Source organism: Scleropages formosus, chromosome 19, assembly GCF_900964775.1.
Source record: "Scleropages formosus chromosome 19, fSclFor1.1, whole genome shotgun sequence".
In the NCBI taxonomy this organism is placed as follows: domain Eukaryota; kingdom Metazoa; phylum Chordata; class Actinopteri; order Osteoglossiformes; family Osteoglossidae; genus Scleropages; species Scleropages formosus.
In genome coordinates, this window is record NC_041824.1 from 16,941,282 (window position 1) to 16,963,369 (window position 22,088).

The 22,088-nt window shown below is 43.1% G+C and overlaps 1 protein-coding gene across 1 annotated transcript in view; it reads left to right on the top strand.

Moving 5' to 3' along the window:
- Positions 1-2,600: 2,600 nt before the first annotated feature.
- The window catches only part of atp9a (ATPase phospholipid transporting 9A), a 58,358-nt gene continuing 38,870 nt past the window's right edge, over positions 2,601-22,088 (top strand). The window contains exons 1-10 of the mRNA XM_029246219.1: positions 2,601-2,819; positions 8,957-9,101; positions 10,495-10,608; positions 11,904-12,012; positions 14,559-14,617; positions 16,659-16,710; positions 18,191-18,285; positions 18,451-18,531; positions 20,693-20,768; positions 21,410-21,486. Of these exons, the coding sequence (XP_029102052.1) occupies positions 2,752-2,819; positions 8,957-9,101; positions 10,495-10,608; positions 11,904-12,012; positions 14,559-14,617; positions 16,659-16,710; positions 18,191-18,285; positions 18,451-18,531; positions 20,693-20,768; positions 21,410-21,486 (876 nt within the window). The 5' untranslated portion in view covers positions 2,601-2,751. The remainder of the gene's footprint in view (positions 2,820-8,956; positions 9,102-10,494; positions 10,609-11,903; positions 12,013-14,558; positions 14,618-16,658; positions 16,711-18,190; positions 18,286-18,450; positions 18,532-20,692; positions 20,769-21,409; positions 21,487-22,088) is intronic.

Sequence of the window (22,088 nt, forward strand, 5' to 3'; positions counted from 1 at the left end):
CAGCTTTACATGAAATGAAGTTTGTGGAATTTTTTTCTTGTATTTCATGTGTAACTGGTTGCTCGGTGTCTTCTAGCATCCTTAACACACACAACTGGCATACTTGAGTGACCATTAAAAATTGAGTGGGGCGAAATGTTGAAAAATACTTATCTCCTTGTCTGTGGTATTCGACAGGACATCAAAGCACAGTCAGAGTTTGGAGGGTATCCAGGAAGGGAATATCAGTGTTTTGTTGCCACTGTATCATATGGTGCCATCAGCCTCATCATAGTGCGATATTGACCTTGCATTAAGCAGTTCACAGCGGAGGGTGACACAATTGGGATGAAGGTCTGCAATACAAATCTGATGGATAACAGGTTGTTCTCTCCAGTTTTGGGGCAGTTGTCCCAGACCCAGAATCACTTCTCCTTCAAACCTAGAGGATCCAAGTCATTTGGGCATCTAGTTAGAAGGCACCCCTGAGCACTGTGAGACATACCAGGGCCACCCCACTGGAAGGAGGCCCTGAGGCCAACCCAGAATACACTGAAAAGATAATATCTCACATCCTGTGACTGAATGGGGATCCCCATGAAGGGGATGCAGACTGTTGCTATGGAAAGGGAAGTATGGTCCACCTTGCTAAGCCTACTGTCATCATGATCCTTGCTTGGATAAAAAGTTTCAAAAAGGAATAGGTGGGTGGATGGATGGATGGATGGATGGATAACACGAGACCTCCACAGACAGGTATTCACCCCTTAGTATTTCCAACCTATCACCTGTGTTAATATGGGGTCCATCTGCATTCACCTGCATGAATAAAGATGAAATATGACTTTGTGAGGACTCTCACGTGAAACAGATAGGATAGAAACATTCATGTTACAGCCCTGGCAAGATGAAGGTCCCTGGTCTGAATTCCACTTCTGCTGTGGTACTGTTGATGAAGGTATTTACCTTTAATTGATACAAAAAGACTGTGTTGTTCAGGCAAAAGAATTAAAGAAATTGTTGTGCAACACTAACACTGGTAGTTATTTATTACAAAGGTGTCAGCTAAATATCAGTTAAAAACATATACCTTAAGTGTTAGAACAAATTTAAGATGCTAATATTGCTAATGGTTCAAAACATCAAGGATAATTTGACATATTATGCACACTTATTTTTTTACCTCATCATTTTTTACTAATTTTTGGAAGACTACTTACAGTATACTGTAAATTTTGTTATATTGTATTTTTTCAAAGTGATGGTACTTGTACTAGACTACTGTTTTTGACAGCTCTACCCTACTACCTATTTTAAACACGCGAATGAGTTACACTGCTACAAGATTCAAGCTGATGACAAAACGTAGATATGTACGTGTACTTATTTTCTCCATTGCTATACAATGAAGTTATGTGAAGGCTATATATTTCTATATATTTTATACTTACTTTGAATGCTATAGAGACCCTTCTCTCAGTGGAATGGTTTGAACAGAATTTAACTGTGCAATCAATAAATTACCAAACAAATCACTAATGTTAGGCATGACCTATCCTCAGTATTCTTTAGGTAATACCAACAAGGTTAAATTTGTCAAATACATACTTGAACATCCCTCACCTGGTCTCGGAATGTTACCTGAGAAAGAGATCCTACACATTTATCCTACACCAAAGCTAAAGATCTTACACCTGTAATAATATAAAATATTAGTTTATTTCAGTGTGATGCCCACATGGACATACAAATAAAATGTTGTTTTCCTCCTGTTCTCATAAAACCATATGCTCTCTCTAGATATATTGAGCTTTTATGTATATATGCTGTAAGAAATTAATATAATGAGGTGTTTGCTTATATACATGAGTATTTCTATTATTGAGAAGTGTATAATCACACACGTGCACACACATTTTCTGAACCGCTTGTCCCCTACAGGGTCGCGGGGAACCGGAGCCTAACCCGGCAACTCAGGGCGTAGGGCCGGAGGGGGAGGGGGAGGGGACACACCCAGGACGGGACGCCAGTCTGTCGCAAGGCACCCCAGCGGGACTCGAACCCCAGACCCACCAGAGAGCAGGACCCGGTCCAACCCACCGCGCCACCATGCCCCCCTGTATAATCATACATTCATATTTTAAATTATTATTATTATTCAATATAACCTGGTTAACTGCATCTTGCTATTACTTTTTAGCTTGTTCATTTAGTTTGTCCTTTGGGACTCGGAGCTCCAGGATGGACAGAGAACAACCATGTATGACTTACAGAGGTTACAGTCACATGGTGCCAGTCAATCACAGGTGCTTCACTCTCCAAAACTGGAAAAGACCAGCTTGTGTCACTGTTACATTTGTTCATGTAACTGAACCTTTTCTCCAAAGCCACCTACACAATTATTTACCCATTTCTACAGCTCTAAAAATACTATTTTTACTGGAGCACTTTAAGGTAAGTACCTTGCGGGTACTACTTGAAGGAGGGATTCGAACATGCGACCTTTGGTTCTAAATGCAGGAGTTTTTAGTACTAGGCTGCCAGCTGTATAATAATAATAATAATAATAATAATAATAATAATCAGCAGCAGTGACTGGGCTGTACTCGGTACAAGCGGCTGTTCCCGGATCGGGCGCCCGCCGCAGCAGCAGGCCGACGAGGAGGCGAGTGCGGGAGCCTCCGCCCAGCAGCTCCAATCCAGGAGCGCAAGCGTCTGAGCCGCACGCGCCCGCAGCAGCGCAGCGGCAGAGCGACGGTGACACGGCGGGAAATGACGGACAACATCCCGCTGCAGCCGGTGCGGCACAAGAAGAGACACGACAACAGGCACAAAAGCGGGTGAGAGCGGCGGCACGCGGCGCTTGTTTTGCTCGGCGACGGCCGCGCGAATGTGACCGGCGGCGGTGCGAACGAACGGGCCGCGTCCCGCGGTGAGCCTGACTGGACCGACGGCCGGCGGCGAGGCGCCGGTTCGTTGCGCTGTTACCTGAAGCGGGCCGGGCTTTATATTTAAACTGTGCTTTAAATGAATTCAGTGTATTTTGAGACGCGCAGCGGGCAGGGCGCTGGCAGAAAAGGGACGCGTGTGTTCGGTGCCAGAGAGACTGCGAATGGCTGCGGTGGCGGCGGCGGTGCACCTTGCCCGGCAGGACTGAGGACATCCTTGTTCCGGGTGCTGTGGCCGCGCGGCGCAAGTAGCGCAAGTAGCGCATCATTGCTACACTGTTTACGGAACAAAGAGGCTACTGCTGGCGCGGCGCCGTCCGTGCCGTTCCCTTCCCTTCCCTTCCCTTCCGTTCCGTTCCAAACCGCTCGGTTCGGTCCGGTCCGGGAACACGCACGCAGCCCCGATGTCCGGCGTCCGCCAACTCGGACGCTCTTTTCTTTGTAACGAAGCGGCGACCCCCAGCAGGCCTTTATAGACTCCCGCAGGGAAAAGGACACATTTGGGTAGCAAATGAGGCGAGCTGCGCTTCGCAGGTCGGGAAGCTCCGCCACCCGCGATAGTTATCCTGTATCCTTATCCTTATTGTTATAGCCGTTGATGTGCGCTGGTGTCTGTGGTCTGCCTCCTTCCACAGAAGCCAGGCGGCCGGTGCTCTGTGGGTGTTGGATTGATGTTTCATAAACAAATTCATGCCATTCCTGGATGTAGGAATGTCGTTTTTATACATATTTTAAAGGAATTGCTCACGGTTTTGTTTTTAACCATCATTCATTGTATGTATGGCCTCAGGCACAGCCTACTTAGATCTCATCATGAGACTCATGATATTTGCACAAGAACTATGCCTATCCGAAAGTATTATTATTATTATGCTTTACCTGACATTTTTGTCCACTGAGGCTTGAGAAGCGGCTGTACAATGATTTACCCTCCTGTCCGGCACACTGGTCTTACTGTATCAGTTCAAGGTATCAAGGGCTACAGCAGGGGTGGGATTTGAACCTGGAACTTTCCCGCTATCCCATTGTAGTTAACAGAAGAAAATGGAAAGCGTCAGAAGAGCAACTTTGGCAAAGATGTAATGACATTTTCTTTCAGGTTGCATGATGTAGTCAGGAAATTTCAACCGGTTTGTGACTTAAATCCTTAAAACGTTACAGAACTGCCTTTCAAATGATTAGTCCCTGCGTAGTCATTTAACATAGCTGTGCAGTCCAGTGAATAAAGAAGGAAGAAGCTGAAATCACCTGCATCTCTAATAATCTTAACATCTTTTAAAGTGGAAATGCATCATTAATGCTGTATCAAAACAGGAACTTCCATAAATGATCAAACCTTTTTTTTGGTGAATATTACGTACTTGCTTCTGAACAAGGGGTGCGGTGGCGCAGTGGGTTGGACCACAGTCTCCGGTGAGTCTGGGGTTCAAGTCCCGCTTGGGGTGCCTTGCGACGGACTGGCGTCCTGTCCTGGGTGTGTCCCTTACGCCCTGTGTTACCGGGTAGGCTCCGGTTCCCCATGACCCCGTATGGGACAAGCGGTTCTGAAAAATGTGTGCTTCTGAACATTTATATTTCAAATATGTGTGTATGTGTATGCATATGAAGTTAATTTGTAACATCTGAAGCTATTTACATTGAAAGTAACGTCACAGGTCTTCATCTGAATGTCTTCATCTTTAGCACTGACTGCTGCCGGGCTACTGTCCAAAGTGAACATTTCCTGTAAGGCGAGTGGTTTACGCCGAGGTCAGGCTTCTCGTACCGGACCGGTGCGTCCGCCCTCGGCCCCCAGTTTGCAGGATGCTTTTGCTCTTCTGTGATCACAGGCCTCCTTCTGTTTTGACCACCTGTTTTCCTTCAGGCTTGTCCAGCTGGAGAATCGACAGGGAAACTTTTAATTCACTTTCAGTCAATGTTGGCTTGAACTGTGCGACGCCCCGTCAGCTTGAGCTTATTAAACTGAGAGGTTCTTGCAGCTATTACAGATCAGATCTTGTTTCTCAAACTAGGGAGTGAAATTTAGAAAAATTTGGAGTGCTATTGCATTCGTGTTGTGCTTCACGTGCCTCATTGGGGTGGCGGGATACAGTATGATAACAAATGACTTACCACTGACATGTCTTGCACAGAAGGAGAAAGAAAGTATTATTATACAGTATCCACAAATGAAAGAAGGTATAAACAATGAAGTGATTTTAGAATTTTTGTTTATAAAAGTTCATATTTTTTGCTACTCATTGTGGGCCCAACCCCTAGAGTAGTACTTTCTGGTATCTGACCAGAAGAGCATGAAAAGACTTGCACCTAGAATCATTTCTGATCCCTCGCATGTGCTATACAACAAATACCTAGTTATGTTTTCAAACAGATGGCTTAGATTTCCAAGATCTACGCTCAATAGGTTCAAGAATTCTTTTATTCCCCAGAACAGTTATGGTTACTCAGACAAGTGTGATTTTTTTTTTTTTTTTTTTCTCTCTCTTCCCTCCCTTTTGTGTAATAACAGTATGCAGTTGGGTAAGCAGCTTAACGCTGTAAGTCATTTCAGAGCAGAGTCGGCTAAATGGGTTTAAAATTATTGTATCGCATGTGCTATTTCAGTTGTGGAATTACTTATGTAAAGAATTAATTAGTTATGAAATGCAGAGGAATTTGTCATTGGATAAAAATATACCAGCTCTGCAGTTTTATTCTTAGTCATTTTATTTTCCTATAAAATGCTTCTGTAAAATATCCAGGTGTTTACCTGGGTAACTATAAAACAGTGACCCACAGCTCACAAAACTGTAGTTGTGACAGTATGTTAGCTGACTTTAAGCGTACATTTTAAGGGGAAATGCCAAAAACTGTGTTTGCGGTCGGGGGGAAAAAAAAATCAGTCTCCATGAAAAAGTGGCATCTGTACTGTGGTACAAGTCTGTGTGAGAATGTCTGTTGTCCTTTGTAAGTTTGAGCTTTAGGGAACCGCTGAGTGACAGCTGTAGATCCATCCAAGTGATGTGTCAACATCACATCACAACCTTACTATCCCCACCATGTTTACCTTCTTGCACTTGTCTTATACCAAAGTAATAAAAAAAAAAAAAAAGAAAGTCCCAGGAGTTGTGGCCTGGAAAATCCAGTTGAACTGGTTTTTATCGTTGTTCACTGACAATGTTGTTCTCATACACTCTAGTATGCAGCTCTTACACTGTGTATTTTGGAATATTGATCTCACTGTTTTTCACCCATGTGATACTTTATCTGGCCTGGTCATGCATTAAGTTCTGTTGAGAAATTTCAGGGAAAATGATCTGTAATTAATATCATATGATAACACTAAACCTACACAGAATATGCATTTCTTTTATAGTGTGTACGCCGTGATTTGTAATGTGATACATTATAAGCCGATGTTAATTTTCCAAGTAACCAGAGTCATGATTTGTTTGTTGCCTACTTTATTTGTACGGCTGATGAAGAAGAAGCAACAGCTTCTCCAAACCTCAGAAGAAACTGAAAGACTGACAAGTGCTGAAAAAATATGAATACGATTATGTATTATTTCCATGTACCTAAATAAACCAAGGGGGTGCGGTAACGCAGCAGGTTTGGCCTGTACCTGCTCTCTGGTGGGTCTGGGGTTCGAGTCCCGCTTAGGGTGCCGGCCTGGCATCCCGTCCTGGGTGTGTCCCCTCCCCCTCCAGCCTTGTGCCCTGTGTTGCTGAGTTAGGCTCCGGCTTGCCCGCGACCCTGCTTGGGACAAGCGGCTATAGACACTGCGTGTGTGTGTGTGTGTAAATAAACCAAATTTACAGGGTTCTTTTGTTCTGTGAAATTAACCCATTAGAAGATCTCTGATTGTGTGGATCTGAAATTACCATTATTTCATAAAGGAAGAAAAATAACCAAGTCCTGGAAAAAAAATATTATAATGTTATAACATATTTTTATGTGTGACAATAATAATGGCAATACATGTTATACATTTTTCTATTGTAACAAAAATTATTTCTGGGATGTCTTTATGTGATATTTTCATTGATTCATTATCAATAACCACCAATATGACGGTTTAATTTGAAACATGGTTTGAACGTCAGCTGATGAAAGAAGTACAGATCTTTTCTCTCCGTTAGGGAAACCCTAAAGTACCACTGGAAGAAAGCAGTGTTTTTAAAAGTCTCTTGTGATGTTTTGAACGCATTCATATTTTGCTGTGTTTTAAAGAAAGCTTTTATTTTAACCTGTACTTGGACACTTGAAGAAGTGCTTCACCTTTTGACTGTTCTGTTTTCCTCTTTTTCGATTAAAAATGCACCGCTACCAAAAGGCTCTTTTCCTACAGTAAGTGTAGATTTTATCTAGACTTTAAATGCACCCTTTGATTTATTTTAAAGAGAGTTTTTGTGGATGCTGTTACAGCAGCCATCTAAGGTGAGGACAATGTTGGTGAAACTGTCAGTGCCATTGCCAGCACGCTCAAAGTCCAAACAAACACACAGAAGGAAAGAGTGAAAGAAAGTCTCTTACCTCTTTTGAAAGAGCACACCTTTAGTAATTTAATACTATATAAAAAAAAAAAGCATTATGGACCTCTTGCTTTCTTTCATTAGTCATTGTAATCGACCAACCTTTTCATCAATTTTTCCCCCATTGCAAGGCAGTCTTAAAGCCGTGCAGCGACTGCATTGTGTCGGCACTGAGTTTTTCCTCTTAAAAATGTCCCACTGGCTCAAATCACAATAAAGCAGAGGTTACTGCGATCAACTGTTTTTTTTTTCCACCTGTAGAAATAAAATGACCACGTAAAAGGAAAATAGTCATAGTACCGAATAATAAGCCAGTTTTATCGAAAAAGCGCATATATTTTCAGACTGTCTGTCTGATAATCTGTGATCCTCTAATCACCTTGGATTTTTTCCTGCATTTTCAAGCAGGTGGCTGTTATTCAGCATGAGCCTGAAATAAGGTGGATTGCAAACTGATTAGTACTTCTGGTGACAATTATTAGAAATTAGTATGTTGTTATGGATAATAATGATGACTATAATTATTATAATGATTATAATAAATAAACCAGTTCAGTCAAATCTGGTCAGTCAAAATCAAAGAAGACCCTTAATTGTTATAGACTTGTTCTGACAGTAATATCTACGATTCCTTTGTATGTATGTCACAGTGAGAATTCTTTCCAATTTATCCAAAATCATGTGAAATGTATAAAATTGATTACACTGATTAAGTGCATCATTTTGAGCGTAAATTTGCACAGCAAGACCCCGGCTACTGAAATAAGCAAAACAGAATTTCTCCGAACAAGGTATATTTGTATTCATGTGGTCGGAAATGGAAAAAATTATGAAAAATTAATATTTGCTTACAAACGGAGAGGTCTCGGCACTTCAGTGGTTTTGATAAGTTGGAAATGTATAAACTGGGAAGTATAATTGAACATGCGTTTATACGAAGTGTGCCTAATGATAACCACCGCGGGTTTCTTGGATCTTCGTTGTGCAGCTGTATGTAGGCAGTGTTTGTTGTAGAAGCGGCATATTTGTCCAAGGCGTGTGGGGATGGGCGCCAAGAGTTGTGTGGAATGGCTCTCAGTGATGTCAAAACAATACCAGATATACCGGAGCTCAGTAGCCCCCATGCAGATTATGATGCAGATTACTATTGGAAACAATAAACAGCCAATCTCTTTTAATAAACACATGCAATATTCATAACTTAAAGAATGTGTCATGATGAAAAATGGTTGTCCATTCTAGTGCGTAGCAATAATTTCCAGTTATACTTATTGGTTTCTCCCCCACAATGAGTGTACATGCCAGTATAGAATATTTAATATTCAATTACTTTATTAGCTTGTTCCCTGTGAATACAGATCAGAGCTACCTAAAGCAGTGTACGCGAGGTGGAGGAAATTAACCTTTAAATTGCTTATTGACTGAGGTTGTGTTAAGGCGATTATATTTATTTTGGAGGGGGGGAGTTAACGTGATTTATAGAAAATCAGTAATTGTTAGCGTGCTGCCTTCTAGATGCTGCCCGTGGTCGAGATGCTGTGGCATGGGCGACTTCCGGCCCCGCACGGTGTGGCTGGGGCGCCCCGACAAACGGGAGCAGCGCTACCCCCGGAACGTCATCAACAACCAGAAGTACAACTTCTTCACCTTCCTACCTGGGGTGAGTGCCTGATGGACCACCATCCCACCCCCTCGCTATGCGCTATGTTCCGGAGACGCTCCGAAGTGGCCTGTCATGAAAAGTGCATCATAAACAACGGTCGGCCTTTGGCACGTTTGCTTATCGTCATATCAATAAGCCACATATTTTTTTCAATCACCTAAGACAACATGCTGTCTTAAATGAATCTGGGTGACACGTTCTGCCTATATATATTGAATTATATAGAGATTGTGAAGGCTGATATAACTGTTCATATACTTGTTTTATGCCAAAATCAGTGTTGCATACTTCTTTTATGTCATCTTTTTGTGTGATGGTATGTTTTGGCTTACCCTTCCTATTAACTAACAACCTTCTGTCTTCGAAAAGGGCTGGGACAGCACTACTTAAAACTTCAATGAAATGGATTTGAGGATCTGGGTGCCTAAGCAGATTATGTGGTTTTTGTGGTGTTTTTTGCTGTATCATATGACTTGGAGGAAACAAAGGGAGAGTTAAGTGACTCGTCCTAAAGATCGCAGCGCTGGAAGAGGTACCCTATTTAACTGGCTGGTCCTCATCCTGGTTGTAGCCCCCAACATGAGAATGGAGTTCCTTTGAAAGACAAAACTGATTAAATTTGCATTGCAAAAGCTGTGTTTTTTTTTTTACAAGGAAAATAAATGTTTTAAATAGTTAACTTGAAATTGTTTTCCCTTTGAAGGGCGATGACACTGCAGTGCGGGGAATGTGTGCCCTAAGCTTTCTGGCAATCTTGCATTGTAGTGGTAATGAAATTTAACACAGGCTTAGCAAGTTGGTCTGTTGCTGTGAAGTGTCTCTTTATGCAACTTTTTCAGTTCAGAGGCCAGAATTACTCAATTTGTGTGTGTGTGTGTGTGTATATATATATATATAGAGAGAGAGAGCGAGCAAGAGAGAGAGAGAAATATATATGAAATAAAAATACAGGTCAGAATTAATGTATCTTTTTTTGTGTGTATGTATACTATATATTTATATAAAATACATAAAATTTAATTGTAAAAGGTATTGCAGGAAAAGTCACAGTTTTTTTCCACTACCTCAAAAATGGTCATTTGTAACTTCAGAAAGTAAAACTTCTATTATTATCGCCTGATATTATTATTGTCGATTTTGTTATTTCTTTTAATAAAATTGATTTGGCTGTTTTCTCTTCTAATGTCACTCATAAGCCAATTTTTGTGTGTAATCTTTCAATACTCTTAGATGGATTTTTTTTTTTTTTTTTTTTTTTCTTCCTGCTGCTGAGTATTTTTCACCTGATTATTTCTAGAAATGAGGCGTAAGGGCAAGTGTGAAGTTGTGTTTGAGGTAGTTTGGAGCTCACGCTGTTTGGCGTAATGCTCCGTCCGTGTCAATTTCACAGGTGCTCTTCAATCAGTTCAAGTACTTCTTCAACCTGTACTTCCTGCTCTTGGCCTGCTCCCAGTTTGTGCCGGAGCTCCGGCTGGGCGCTCTCTACACTTACTGGGTTCCCTTGGTAAGTGCCCTGGCCCGACATCACAACGTCCTCCGCTAACCATGGTGTTCAAGAGCCTCGCCAACAGATGGGACGCTACCTTTACCGCCGTAGGCTTTCTGGACGTTGAGGTTTCCCAATCAGACCCTGCTCTTCTCAAGCATTAACTCCCCACTAGAGTTAAGGGTACAACAAGATACTAACTGCTTCAAAGGCTGGCATGACTCTGTTAGGGACTATTTATTCCTCTTAATAGGCTTTACTCCCTACCCAGATAAGGATTTTAATATCACTGGTACCAGGTACCAGCGATTAATGTACCAGAAGGAGTTCGTCGCGTTCGTCTCCTGTGCTATCCTCTGCTATCTTCTGACGCGCTCGTCCTCTTAGACCCCGGACACCCATCCCCCGCCCGCCTTTATGTGCGCCAGTGACACTTTGCATCTCATCACACGCTAATGCACTCATTTGATTACTAAGCATACTGCCAGTATTGTTTTTCTTCTCCGTGTCCTACTTTGCCGTCGATGTATTTCGCCACAAAGGCCACATTAATCGCTCGGCCAAACTGCTTCGATATCGCATGTAAATTATTGTCAGTAAAACACTTACGCAAGCCTTTTCTAGTTGCTCGTACTTATGAAACCGAAATCACGTTAGCTTTTCTTGCCTTTTTACTTTATCGAGTATTCCTGCTGATGTTACTCTGTGCTTCTGAGTAACATAACTTGCGGCACCGTAAAGAGAAATAATAATTTGGTAAAAAATCTTGCTTGTTACATTAGAATTCTTTATTTGCTTGCTTACTTTTTGTACGTCTGCGGTGTTCATACTCATGTTGCTGTACTGTACTGGGTAATATTGCTAGTGACGAGAGAAACAATACAATTAAATTCTGCCTCGTAACATTTTATAATTAGTATTTGATTGTTTATTGTACGTGCGGGGTATTTGTAATGGTATGTACAGTTCCGAGTGATATATTGGGGGGAAAAAGACGACGAGCTCAACTCGGAGTAAGAATCCAGTTCAGGGCTTAGTTACGCAGAACCCCTTTGTATATATGAAAACCAAAGCTAAGGTGGACGAGCGCACACCAAAATTGTTATATTTCTTGCAATGTGATAGAGGGATCTATCTTTGATTTGGTTAGTTAGTGGCAATAGAAAACAACTGTCTATCTCTGTTCATTTATTGTACGTCTGGAGTGTCTGGGTTGAATTAAACAAAATCTCACCGGTTACAATATAAAGCTTTGATTTGCTTACTTATTGTACGTCTGAAGTGTTCTCAGCTTATTCCTCTTTGCCGTTCAGGGTTTTGTCCTGATTATTACAATTGTGCGTGAGGCCGTGGAGGAAGTGAGATGTTTCCTTCGGGACAAGGAAGTGAATTCGCAGATCTACAGTAAACTGTCTCCCAGAGGTGAGCTTTCATTCGCTTCCAGGTGAAAGTTATATTGTAGCCTGGGGCACGAATGAGCCTGATTTCTGAATCGCTTTCACACTTTGTTTTCGGTATTGTTTTTCAAATGTTATATGTTAAAATGTTGATATTTTTACACGAATGGATGTATTAGCAATTGGATTATGCTGTGTATATGTAAAAGTAATTTAGAAACTGCTGGGACAGCAGGTGGAATAGTGGTCAGACCTGCCGTTTTTAAATGTTGAGGTTCAGATTTAAATCTCTCCTCCTGCTGCAATACTTTTCAACAAAGTACTTATCCTGAATTTATGCACTAAAATGATACAGTAAATAATTGTAAGTCACTAAACATTATAAGTTACTTTCGAGAGCAGTGTCCCATGAATTAATAACACACACACATTGGCTGAAGCCGCTTGTCCCAAGCAGGGTCGCGGTGAGCCGGAGCCTAACCCGGCAACACAGGGCGCAGGGCTGGAGGGGGAGGGGACACACCCAGGATGGGACACCACTCTGTCGCAAGGCACCCCAAGCGGGGCTCAAACCCCAGACCCACCAGAGAGCAGGACCCGTCAAAACCCACTGCGCCACCACGCCCCCTGAATAAATAAATGTGGAAAAAATGTAAAACTCATTAGTTCTGTCCAAAAAGAAAGTACATAGCCATTGATCTCTTGGTCAGTATTTTACCACATACCCCCCCCTCCTTTTAAATGGAATATACTGTAGATACACTATTGTTTGCTGTATTATTTCTTTTTGTACACTAAAAGTCCAGACAGTGGGTCCTGGGACCTTGACCAGCGGGATAGGAATTTATGTGTGTCATGGGGGGGTTACGGAGGAGCACTGCTAGAGATGTGGACGCCTGCTTACCCTTTGACCTTTCAGCCAGCATTGCAAAAGAAAGCGACGTTCCGCGCTTACAGCAGGAGGCCCCCGGTTCAGTATGGGCTCCTACAATCTGTTCAGTTAATCTGTAAAAATCAAGAGGATAACATTGTATTGCCTTTTTTGCCTTTATGTTTTTTCATTTAGCAGATGCTCCTTTCACCAATGAGGAGTTAGGCATTTTGCTGGAGCACAGCTAGTCACCTTAGACCAAAGCCTCTGTGAAATGCATAAATGCAACATTTTCAGGAAGTATGAAAAACATACTTAATCTATGCCCAGTACCTTTAAAAAAAATCCCAGGATTATTTGGGAAAGCATTGTCTCGGACAGATTTTAGCTGAGGCTCTTGGTGGTGCTGCTGTGAGTCACACATTTCTAATCACAAAAGTAAATATGTGATGGTATATATGTTCGCATTCCTAAAGTGTGGAATTTGACCTCGGGAGGCATGTCCTGCAGAAAACGGGCAAAATTACTCACAGGGCAAGAATGTGCTCGGTAGCTGGTAAGTTCATATGTCAACATTTAGATTCCCGTACAGGCGCTTGGATATTGAATGTGGGGCATAAATGCATCTTTTTAAAAGGCCCTCTGAGTTTTATGAATCTGAGTGCTGGTGCTGCGTTCCCTACAATCTAATGTGCTTTAATGCCTTACATGTGCAGAAGCACAGAGGTCAATGCAGAGGCCAGAGGTCATCACTCTTCTCCTAACAATGTTGCCTTTTCATCCTGAGCGGCCTGAGAGGAGTAATTCCAAACTCTCCCCATAGCTCTGGCTGGCCAAATAGGTCCTTTGCTCCAGATTTCTTCCTTCCATCCATCCGTCCGTCCGTCCGTCCGTCCATCATCAATAACCACTTGTGCAGTGAGGGGTTATGGTGATCCAGAGTCTATCCTGGAGGCATATGGTGACAGTCGAAGCACTAGCACGTAAAAATGTTAAGAAAATTCTAAGGACTATGGGCACACAGGTGGTTTTCTTGGGGGTGACGGGTGAGCTGGGTATTCGGATGGCACTTTCTTAGTTCTCCTCACCGTTCCTTGCTCTTCACCAGTGTGACAATCCTCTGTCAAGTCCTTTCACTCCAGGTATTCTATATTTACCTGGAATATGGTGAACCATATGGGAGCCAAGCATCATCCATGCCATAAATCCTACTGGTCTACCCACCCTCTCCGGCCTCTTTAACCCTTTGTGTAAACGAGCCCTAGGGAGCATCTCATTTCAGGTGTATGTCCCAGAAGCTGACAACTGTAGTATAAAAATATAAATATCAGAATTCACTGTGTTTTTTTTTTTCCTGTGTGTTAAATATTTGCATCAATGTATCACTGTTTCTGGACATTCTGTCTTGGCGGCACCTTGACCACATGGTCATTGCAGAAGCAGTTCTTTTGTTTGCCCCAGTATAAGTGTGACTCCTGAAGTTGCAGGCTGTATTGAATCATACATTATCCATTCTGAAAATAAAACTCTGTTAAAAATGCCTTTTGCTGAAAAAATATGTTTTTGATCATCCTGTTAGAAAGACCTTGCGCTGGACGTTTCAGATGTCACCGAACGTTTTTCGGAACACTTTACTGAACTCGAACGCACGTTTTCGCTTCAGGCCTTGAGCAGCCGCGTCCTTTCTTTCTTTCCTGTAGGCACGGTCAAGGTGAAGAGCAGCGGCATTCAGGTGGGAGACCTCATCATCGTCGAGAAGGTTTGTGCTCTTTGTCACTGGTACGCTGCCTGGACTTGCATATTGCGTGATGTGAAACCAGCACTGAGATGATTTCATCATTCACCTTATTAATAATTAAAGCAAAGAGAAATCTGTGAAATGGGCCATTTATTTACTGTCGGAGCATTTTGTGAGCATACACACAAAGACTTAAGTTGGACAGCTGTCAGTGCGCAGCATTAAATGTGGGTTTTTTGTGCCCAGGGGGGTCGAAACCCAACAATTGACAGCACACTTTCTGGATGCTGGAAGCATATTATCACTGGCATTTTTATTTTCATCCTCCTCAAATCTGGTACCCCCTCCCCCCCCCACGAAGACGTACAGTGTTCGGTATGGATGATAACTGTGTTCAGTATTGTACCCATTGATACTACAGGGTAAGTACCATGATGTAAGGTATCACAGCAGCAGGGATTTGAACCTGCAGTGTTCAGATTGCAAGAGAGTGTGGTTGACATGGTTGGTGTGAGCTAAGCTTAAAGAAGAAAGAAGGGCGTGTGTGTCAAGATTCTGTTTTAGAGCTCCATGTGTGTCAGACTGATGGAACGTGGGGTCATGAGACTAATGACACACATGAACACGGGCGACTGCAGATCCGTGCTGGACGATGGTTTTATACACTTCTCGGATGTCTTGCATTTGAACCGCAACACTTGTAAGCTGCAGGGACAGGAGTTATTTTACGATTATGACAAAATTTTTGCCCTTAAAAAAAAAGCATTTTTTGATTCGTATCACTGTATGTGTCGGGCTTGTGGATTCGCAGCCTTGCCGTGTTTAGACTTGCAGAGAGGTTTAAAGGCCCAGCCGGTTTTTTGTGTACGGGAATCCAATTAATCATATTTGCATTGTAAAACTTTGGCTGTTAGTTCAAATCCCTTTGGTAAGAGAATGACTGTAGAAATGGTAGAGAAGATTGGTGGTGTTCGCAGCTCAGGTTGTTGATTCAGATGTTCAGGTGTTCGCCGAGTTTGTCGTTCGGTTTGCAAACGTTTCATCTCCAGTCGAGGTGACATGATCAGCGCATAATGCGTGTGCTGTTGGTTTGAACATTGGTCTTTATAATGGGTCAGAATGTCAGATAATGGCTTTGTTTTTAATAGGCTGAGGATTAAAATTGAAAAAATGCCCACAGTGTAACTTTTCAACTTCTTGACTTGTTGAAAGAAAATGTATTCATGGAGTTTCAGAAATATTGCAAGTCTGTCAGATTTACCCTATATTTCAAGGGGGAATCTGATTACTTTTTTTTACCCTTTGCTTCTCCAGATCTTCCCAGTACGAGGGGAGCAATTGAGTGACAGTCAGTTATGTTTTGTTTCCAACCACCTCCCTTTAAACACAGACCGAGTCTCGACATTGGGATAAAAGCGTGACCCTGCATGTACAGGGAAATTTGGACAGGGCTTCCAAACGTCTGCATCACAGCAGTCGTGACCGAGGTATCTTTACGAGATGATGCACTGTCACAGAAGGGCTTTGATAGCTTTTCAATTCTTTGGTTCATTTCAGCGAAGGAGGCCTTCAAAGATGGCGTGACCTCAGCTTGTTATTACACGGTTGATTCGCCGGCGATCACCGGTGAACATCTGTTTCAGTGGTGCAGATTGAAAACCCTGGCAGTAACGTGGGGTAATTTAGTGCGGGAGGGGTCACGCAAAGCGCGGGAGCGTCGACTTTGAAGGGCCCGGGAAGGAATGCGACCAGACCAAACGGATTCAAACATCTGCTGGCTACGGCGGCGTTAAGAATGCGCCTGACAGTCGGTGTAGCCAGGTTAATTCGGGAGCGCGGGTCACATGGGGAGTACGGCCCCGAGGGGCCCACTTTGGAACAAGGCGCCTTGATTTACACGAGGGTTTCTTATTTAGACGGGCTAAGTGCAGGTAATGGGAGCGATTAAGGCTACATTGGTGTTGTACAGTTAACCTGGGCTAGGGATGCAATGGGTTCATGTGGTGGGGAGCTATGGCGACTGGGGTCCTGATGAATTTCTCCTTTCTTTCCATACTTCTAGAACCAGCGCGTTCCCGCCGACATGATTTTCCTGCGGACTTCGGAGAGAAACGGTAACGTCTTCTACTGTATCATCTTCAACTTGGCTTCTGGAGGAGAAATATATTTGTAGAAAGAATGAAACGATTGGTGTGGACAGTTGTGCAAAAGCATCAGTATAAGTTTTACATCCATATTGGTCCCCATCATGTGTCCGGTGGTGAAAATTCGGTTTGGTTATGGAGCAGATCTATTATTACAGGTTACCCTTGTGTTTTTTTTTTTTTTTTAAGCTTTGAGGGGAGGAAGGTACCTTAAGAAAATTAAAGTCATGCAAAACAGATTAAGAAACCAAACAAAAATTATACAAATTCAAAAACAAATAAGGAGCCCGCAGTGCAAAGACATAACTTAATCTGAATAAGCAAATAAAAAAAAAAAAAAAACAAGCAAGACTTTTCGGTCTGATGACTCAAGAATAGTGCCTGCATTGACCTCACTTGTGTTTTTTTTTTAAAAAAAAAAAAAAAAAAAGCCAGTAAAATTCTAGGAACTTCTGTTGCCTGCATCTTTTTAAGTTCAAAGACATGCAGTTAACAAGCCTCAATCTACGCACACCAGAAACATGATCCATCTTCGCTGATATTTCCCGTAAAAAAGACGAGAGGGGGGTTAGGCAAGGCAGAGGGGTGTTGGGGGTTGGAGTTACGGGAAGGAATCCTTGGTAGTCTTCCACACAGATGGAGGCCATTAGGTCATAATGAGGACCCTCAGTTTTGGGGCACAACCCCCTTCCGCATTCTGCCAGGGGAGGATGGGAGCCGGATCAGACAGCAGGCCTCTTTCACGTCACTTCTGTCAATAAGAGCGACGAGAGGCTCACGGTTGTCATCGGCTCACCCGCCGCGCGCCGTCAGGGCTACACTTTCACGGTGGATCGTCCCTATTGGGCTCCCGGGCCTTGGCGAGCTGCTCGTTGGCCTCGGGGTTCTCATCCGAGTCCACTTTCTGCCTCCGATGGGGGCGTACGAGTATATACAAGTATATACTTTAAGTCTGTTGACATTGACTCTCTTTCAATCCGCTTCATTGTATGTCCCCTTTCTTGTAAGTTGTCCAAGTGATATGCAGTTCCCTGTTCCACATAGAAAGAGTCTGAATGGGAGCATTTTGAATATGAGCATCATTAGTAGCAGTTTTCTCATTATCAGATAGGAATAATGATGCCCCTCTCCCTTCCCCTCCCCCAAGTGCTGAGTATTCATCTATTCTCATTCCTTTGTTCCCAGTGTTAGCAGTATGTTAATATTTGAGAACGTTGCTTTTTAGGAATCTGTTATGCAGTTACAGATGTTGCTCCGGGTTCTGAGGTTTTCATCTGAACCCGTTGGCAGTTTAGCACATGGAATTAAAAAGAACTTGCAAAATGAAAGCTTGACATGTTGTGCAGCAGTCCCCCCTGCTGGTGTGTTTCTGCATGCAGTTGTTTTCTACTGCGAACCATGTGCCGTGTGCCACGCGCTGTGTCAGAGCCCTTCCTTCCCGACTCCCCAGGATCCTGTTTCCTGCGGACGGACCAGCTGGATGGCGAGACGGACTGGAAGCTGCGCCTGCCTGTGGCCTGCACCCAACGGCTGCCCACTGCCGCGGTCAGCACCCTAACCCAGTGTGTCTGGTTATCGCTGTGTGCGTGCGAGCGCTTTGGTGACTGTCTCAGTAACTCTGTAAAGCCCACTGGAGTAGGAATTGAGGCGAGCTGCTCTGCTTCAGCTCTGTAATGTCTGATCTTTGGCTTTGCGTGTCTCCTCTCGCAGGATCTCCTCCAGATCCGGTCGTTTGTGTACGCCGAGGAGCCCAACATCGACATCCACAATTTTGTGGGCACCTTCACCCGGGTGAGCGGGGCGCAATGACGTGGGACCGAGCTCTATGCCTTCCACCCAGCGGGCACGTATTGGCAAGCTGGGCCTTGCAAAACATCGGGGGGGGCAACCGCCTGCACTTTCTCCAATTAACTGTCTCTCTCTCTCTCTCTCTCTCTCACACACACGCACACACACGTTCATTGAAAAAGTCAGATAACTAGCAAGATCAGGAAGCTCTTTGGCTAATTCAGTGCTTGTATCCATGATTTTACCTTTATTTTTTTGTTAATTTTTCTAGTAATGGCACAAGAGTAGTTTCAGGGAAAAATGCAATACGTTAAACCATCAAATAATCATGTGTCATACTTTAAAGCTTGTTGTAGCTGAAGTGACAACCCCATGCATTGAATTCTTGAAAGATATTTTGAAATTTAAGAGGCTACTGGAATTTTTTTAAATTAATGTACTGTCATGTATAACACCAAAAACTGTGCCAAATACCAAAAAGTACAACAGTAATAATAAAAGTAAGAAATAATAAGATAAAAAAACAGGGTCTCATAAAACTGCTACAGTGTCTTATGAAAATATATGCCATACTTCTTATTATTATGCTGGCATTTTTACCTGTTATTCGGTCATTTCACTCCCACAACAGGTTTTTTTTTTTTTTCCGTACAATAGTTTGTAAAAGATTTTTGGGACATGGATACACATTTGGAGTGTCGAACCCAAAGGGTTTTTGTCCCTCCATGATGTCAGTGAGACAGTTTTTTTGGCTAAATTGAGTGTATTAACCTGTAAATTGCCCTACAAATAGTGACCACTAGATTAATAGAAGGCGGCTGAATCTAGTAAGCCTTGTGATTAAAGTAAAAATGAAGATGTCTCCTAGTTAGCAACACTACCAAGTGCCTCTAACATCATTCTGTGCACATGTTTTGTGGAGTGAAAGACACAGGTGGTGATCTTGGAAACTTTGTTTCTTTTTATCATAAACAAGTGCTTATTGAATCAATGAATGAAGATATTATATTAATAGACAAGCTAGAAATAATGATTTTAGTTACAAATATAAAAGATGGTGTTATTATTGCCATTCATAAAATATCTTTTTTTTTTTTTGGTATTTTAATAAATTTTAGGGGCTATATTTTTTTATCCTGGAGCTGATAATTTTTTCTGTTAGAAAAAATGGTAAGCTATCCGGATCCCTGATAATGGCAGTTGGCCTAACAAGGTAAGGAATGGTTGTACTCCACTTTTACAGCATGATGCTCTTAAATTTCCAGCCAGGGAGGTTTCTAGAATCCCATTGTGGGCTGTGGCATCTATTGACAAGTTTCACATTCTTTTTGCCACCACATTTTGGGTGCTGCAGCCCAGTGAAGTCACTGGTTTAAATCACAGTGACAGCTGATGCGAGAAGAACAATTTAAGGGTCTGCCTTTTTCACAGTGCTGCTACACATCAGACAATATTCTCTCTCAGGCTCTGAATGTTAGACAAAGGTGAGCATTATCATTGTTATTAGCTGTTATTGTTAGAATGTTAAAAAAAGATTTAAAAAATCTGTCTCATTAATGTGGTCTCAATGGGGGTGCGGTGGCGCAGTGGGTTGGGCCACAGTCCTCCTCTCCGGTGGGTCTGGGGTTCGAGTCCCGCTTGGGGTGCCTTGCGGCAGACTGGCGTCCCGTCCTGGGTGTGTCCCCTCCCCCTCCGGCCTTACGCCCTGTGTTACCGGGTTGGCTCCGTGACCCCGTATGGGACAAGCGGTTCTGAAAATGTGTGTGTGTGTAATGTGGTCTCATGGTTTTAAACCGGCAGGGTTTTGCCCTGATAAACATTCGGTTTCGGGCAGTTTTGTTGACTGAAAATGCAGGACAGGTTCTCGTGTCAACAAGTTGAAGGAAATGTGGCCAGACTGGCCGAAAAAGAAGCAATTGCCAGTTTTCCCCAGGGCAGCAGGTGGTGCGGCAATTAGAGTCAAGGGTTTCGGGTTTGAGTCCTACCTCCTGCTGTAGTATCCTTGGGCAAAGTACTTACACTGACTTGTTACAGTAAAAATTGCCCAGCTGTATAAATGGGTAAATCTTTGTAAGTAGATTATCACTCTAAGCCGCTTTGGAGAAAAGCGTCGCTGCACATGTAATAAGCTTCTTGTTTTGCTGTGTTGGTTGGTGGCATCTAGGAGGATGGGGACCCCCCTGTGAACGAGAGCCTCAGCATTGAGAACACCCTGTGGGCCAGCACAGTCATCGCCTCCGGTAAACAAAGGCCGACGAGTTCTTCTACCTTCATTGAAAACAAAAGTCAACATATATGGAATCCCTGATATTTGAAGTCTCAGGGGTTCACCGGGGTCATGCAGAAGGAGTGCTGGTTTGGCCAGGCTGAATCGTTTACGATGGGGTCGGCCCACCCTCCCAACTCAGAAATGACCGACTGCCTATGGAAAGAGTTCCTGTGGACGCGTGCGGCAGAATGTACCGCAATCTCATCACGAAGACTCTTGCGATTTTTCCACCCGGGCCTCTTGCCAAGTGCATCATGTTTTCCTCTCACCTCTTCCTGTAGCTTTCCCCTGGTCAGAAATAACCCCCTTTCCCTTTTTTTTTTTTTTTAATCCCATCCAGATGTCATGATGTTTTTTTTCTTCCAGTGGCACACTCTAATTACCTTAATTGCATATGATTTCATCTTGGTTTTTCGTTCTGTGTAGGAAAAAAAAAAAAAAAAAAAAAAAAAATATATATATATATATATATTTTAAACCAAAGGTATTTGTGGTGGAGGTAGATTGCAGACAATACCCACCCCACCGCACTCAGGATGGCACGGACCTTATTGGATCCACCTTCTATGCCCAAAGCCTTATTATTGGCTGAGCTACCTGCCTTTCTTCCAGGTACCGTGGTGGGTGTGGTCATCTACACAGGCAAGGAGCTCCGCAGCGTGATGAACACGTCCAAATCCAGACACAAGGCACGTCCACACTGCGCCTAGCAGCCGCATGCACACCTTTAGTGGCACTGACTAAGAAATGGGATCTGGGTCAGTGGGTCACAATCAAATCGCACACAGTGCTCTCATCTGTGACCCACAGCTCAATCTTGTTTGTATTAATAAAATAGTAATTTAGGTTAGTATTATGCATAGGGGGGCACGGTGGCGCAGCAGGTTTGGCCGAGGCCTGCTCTCTGGCGGGTCTGGGGTTCGAGTCCCACTTGGGGTGCCTTGTGACGGATTGGCGTCCCATCCGGGGTGTGTGTGTGTGTGTGTGTGTGTGTGTGTGCGTGTGCGTGTGTGTGTGTCCCAGCTCTGTGCCCTGTGCTGCCGGGTTTGGCTCCGGCTCGCTGCGACCCCGTTTGGCACGAGCAGTTGTAGACATTGTGTGTGAGTGTTATGTGTATAAGTGTATTTATCTATGACATTTTTGTCTTATGTTCAGTTATTTGTAGTTCAAATGACTACCGAATGCAGAAGGATTTATCATATTTCTTCATTTAAAACCTGCTTGGGCGTTAAACTGTGTGGGTCCTTTTTTTCTTTTACTTTGGGTGGATGTGTTTTTGCAGAATGTTCCC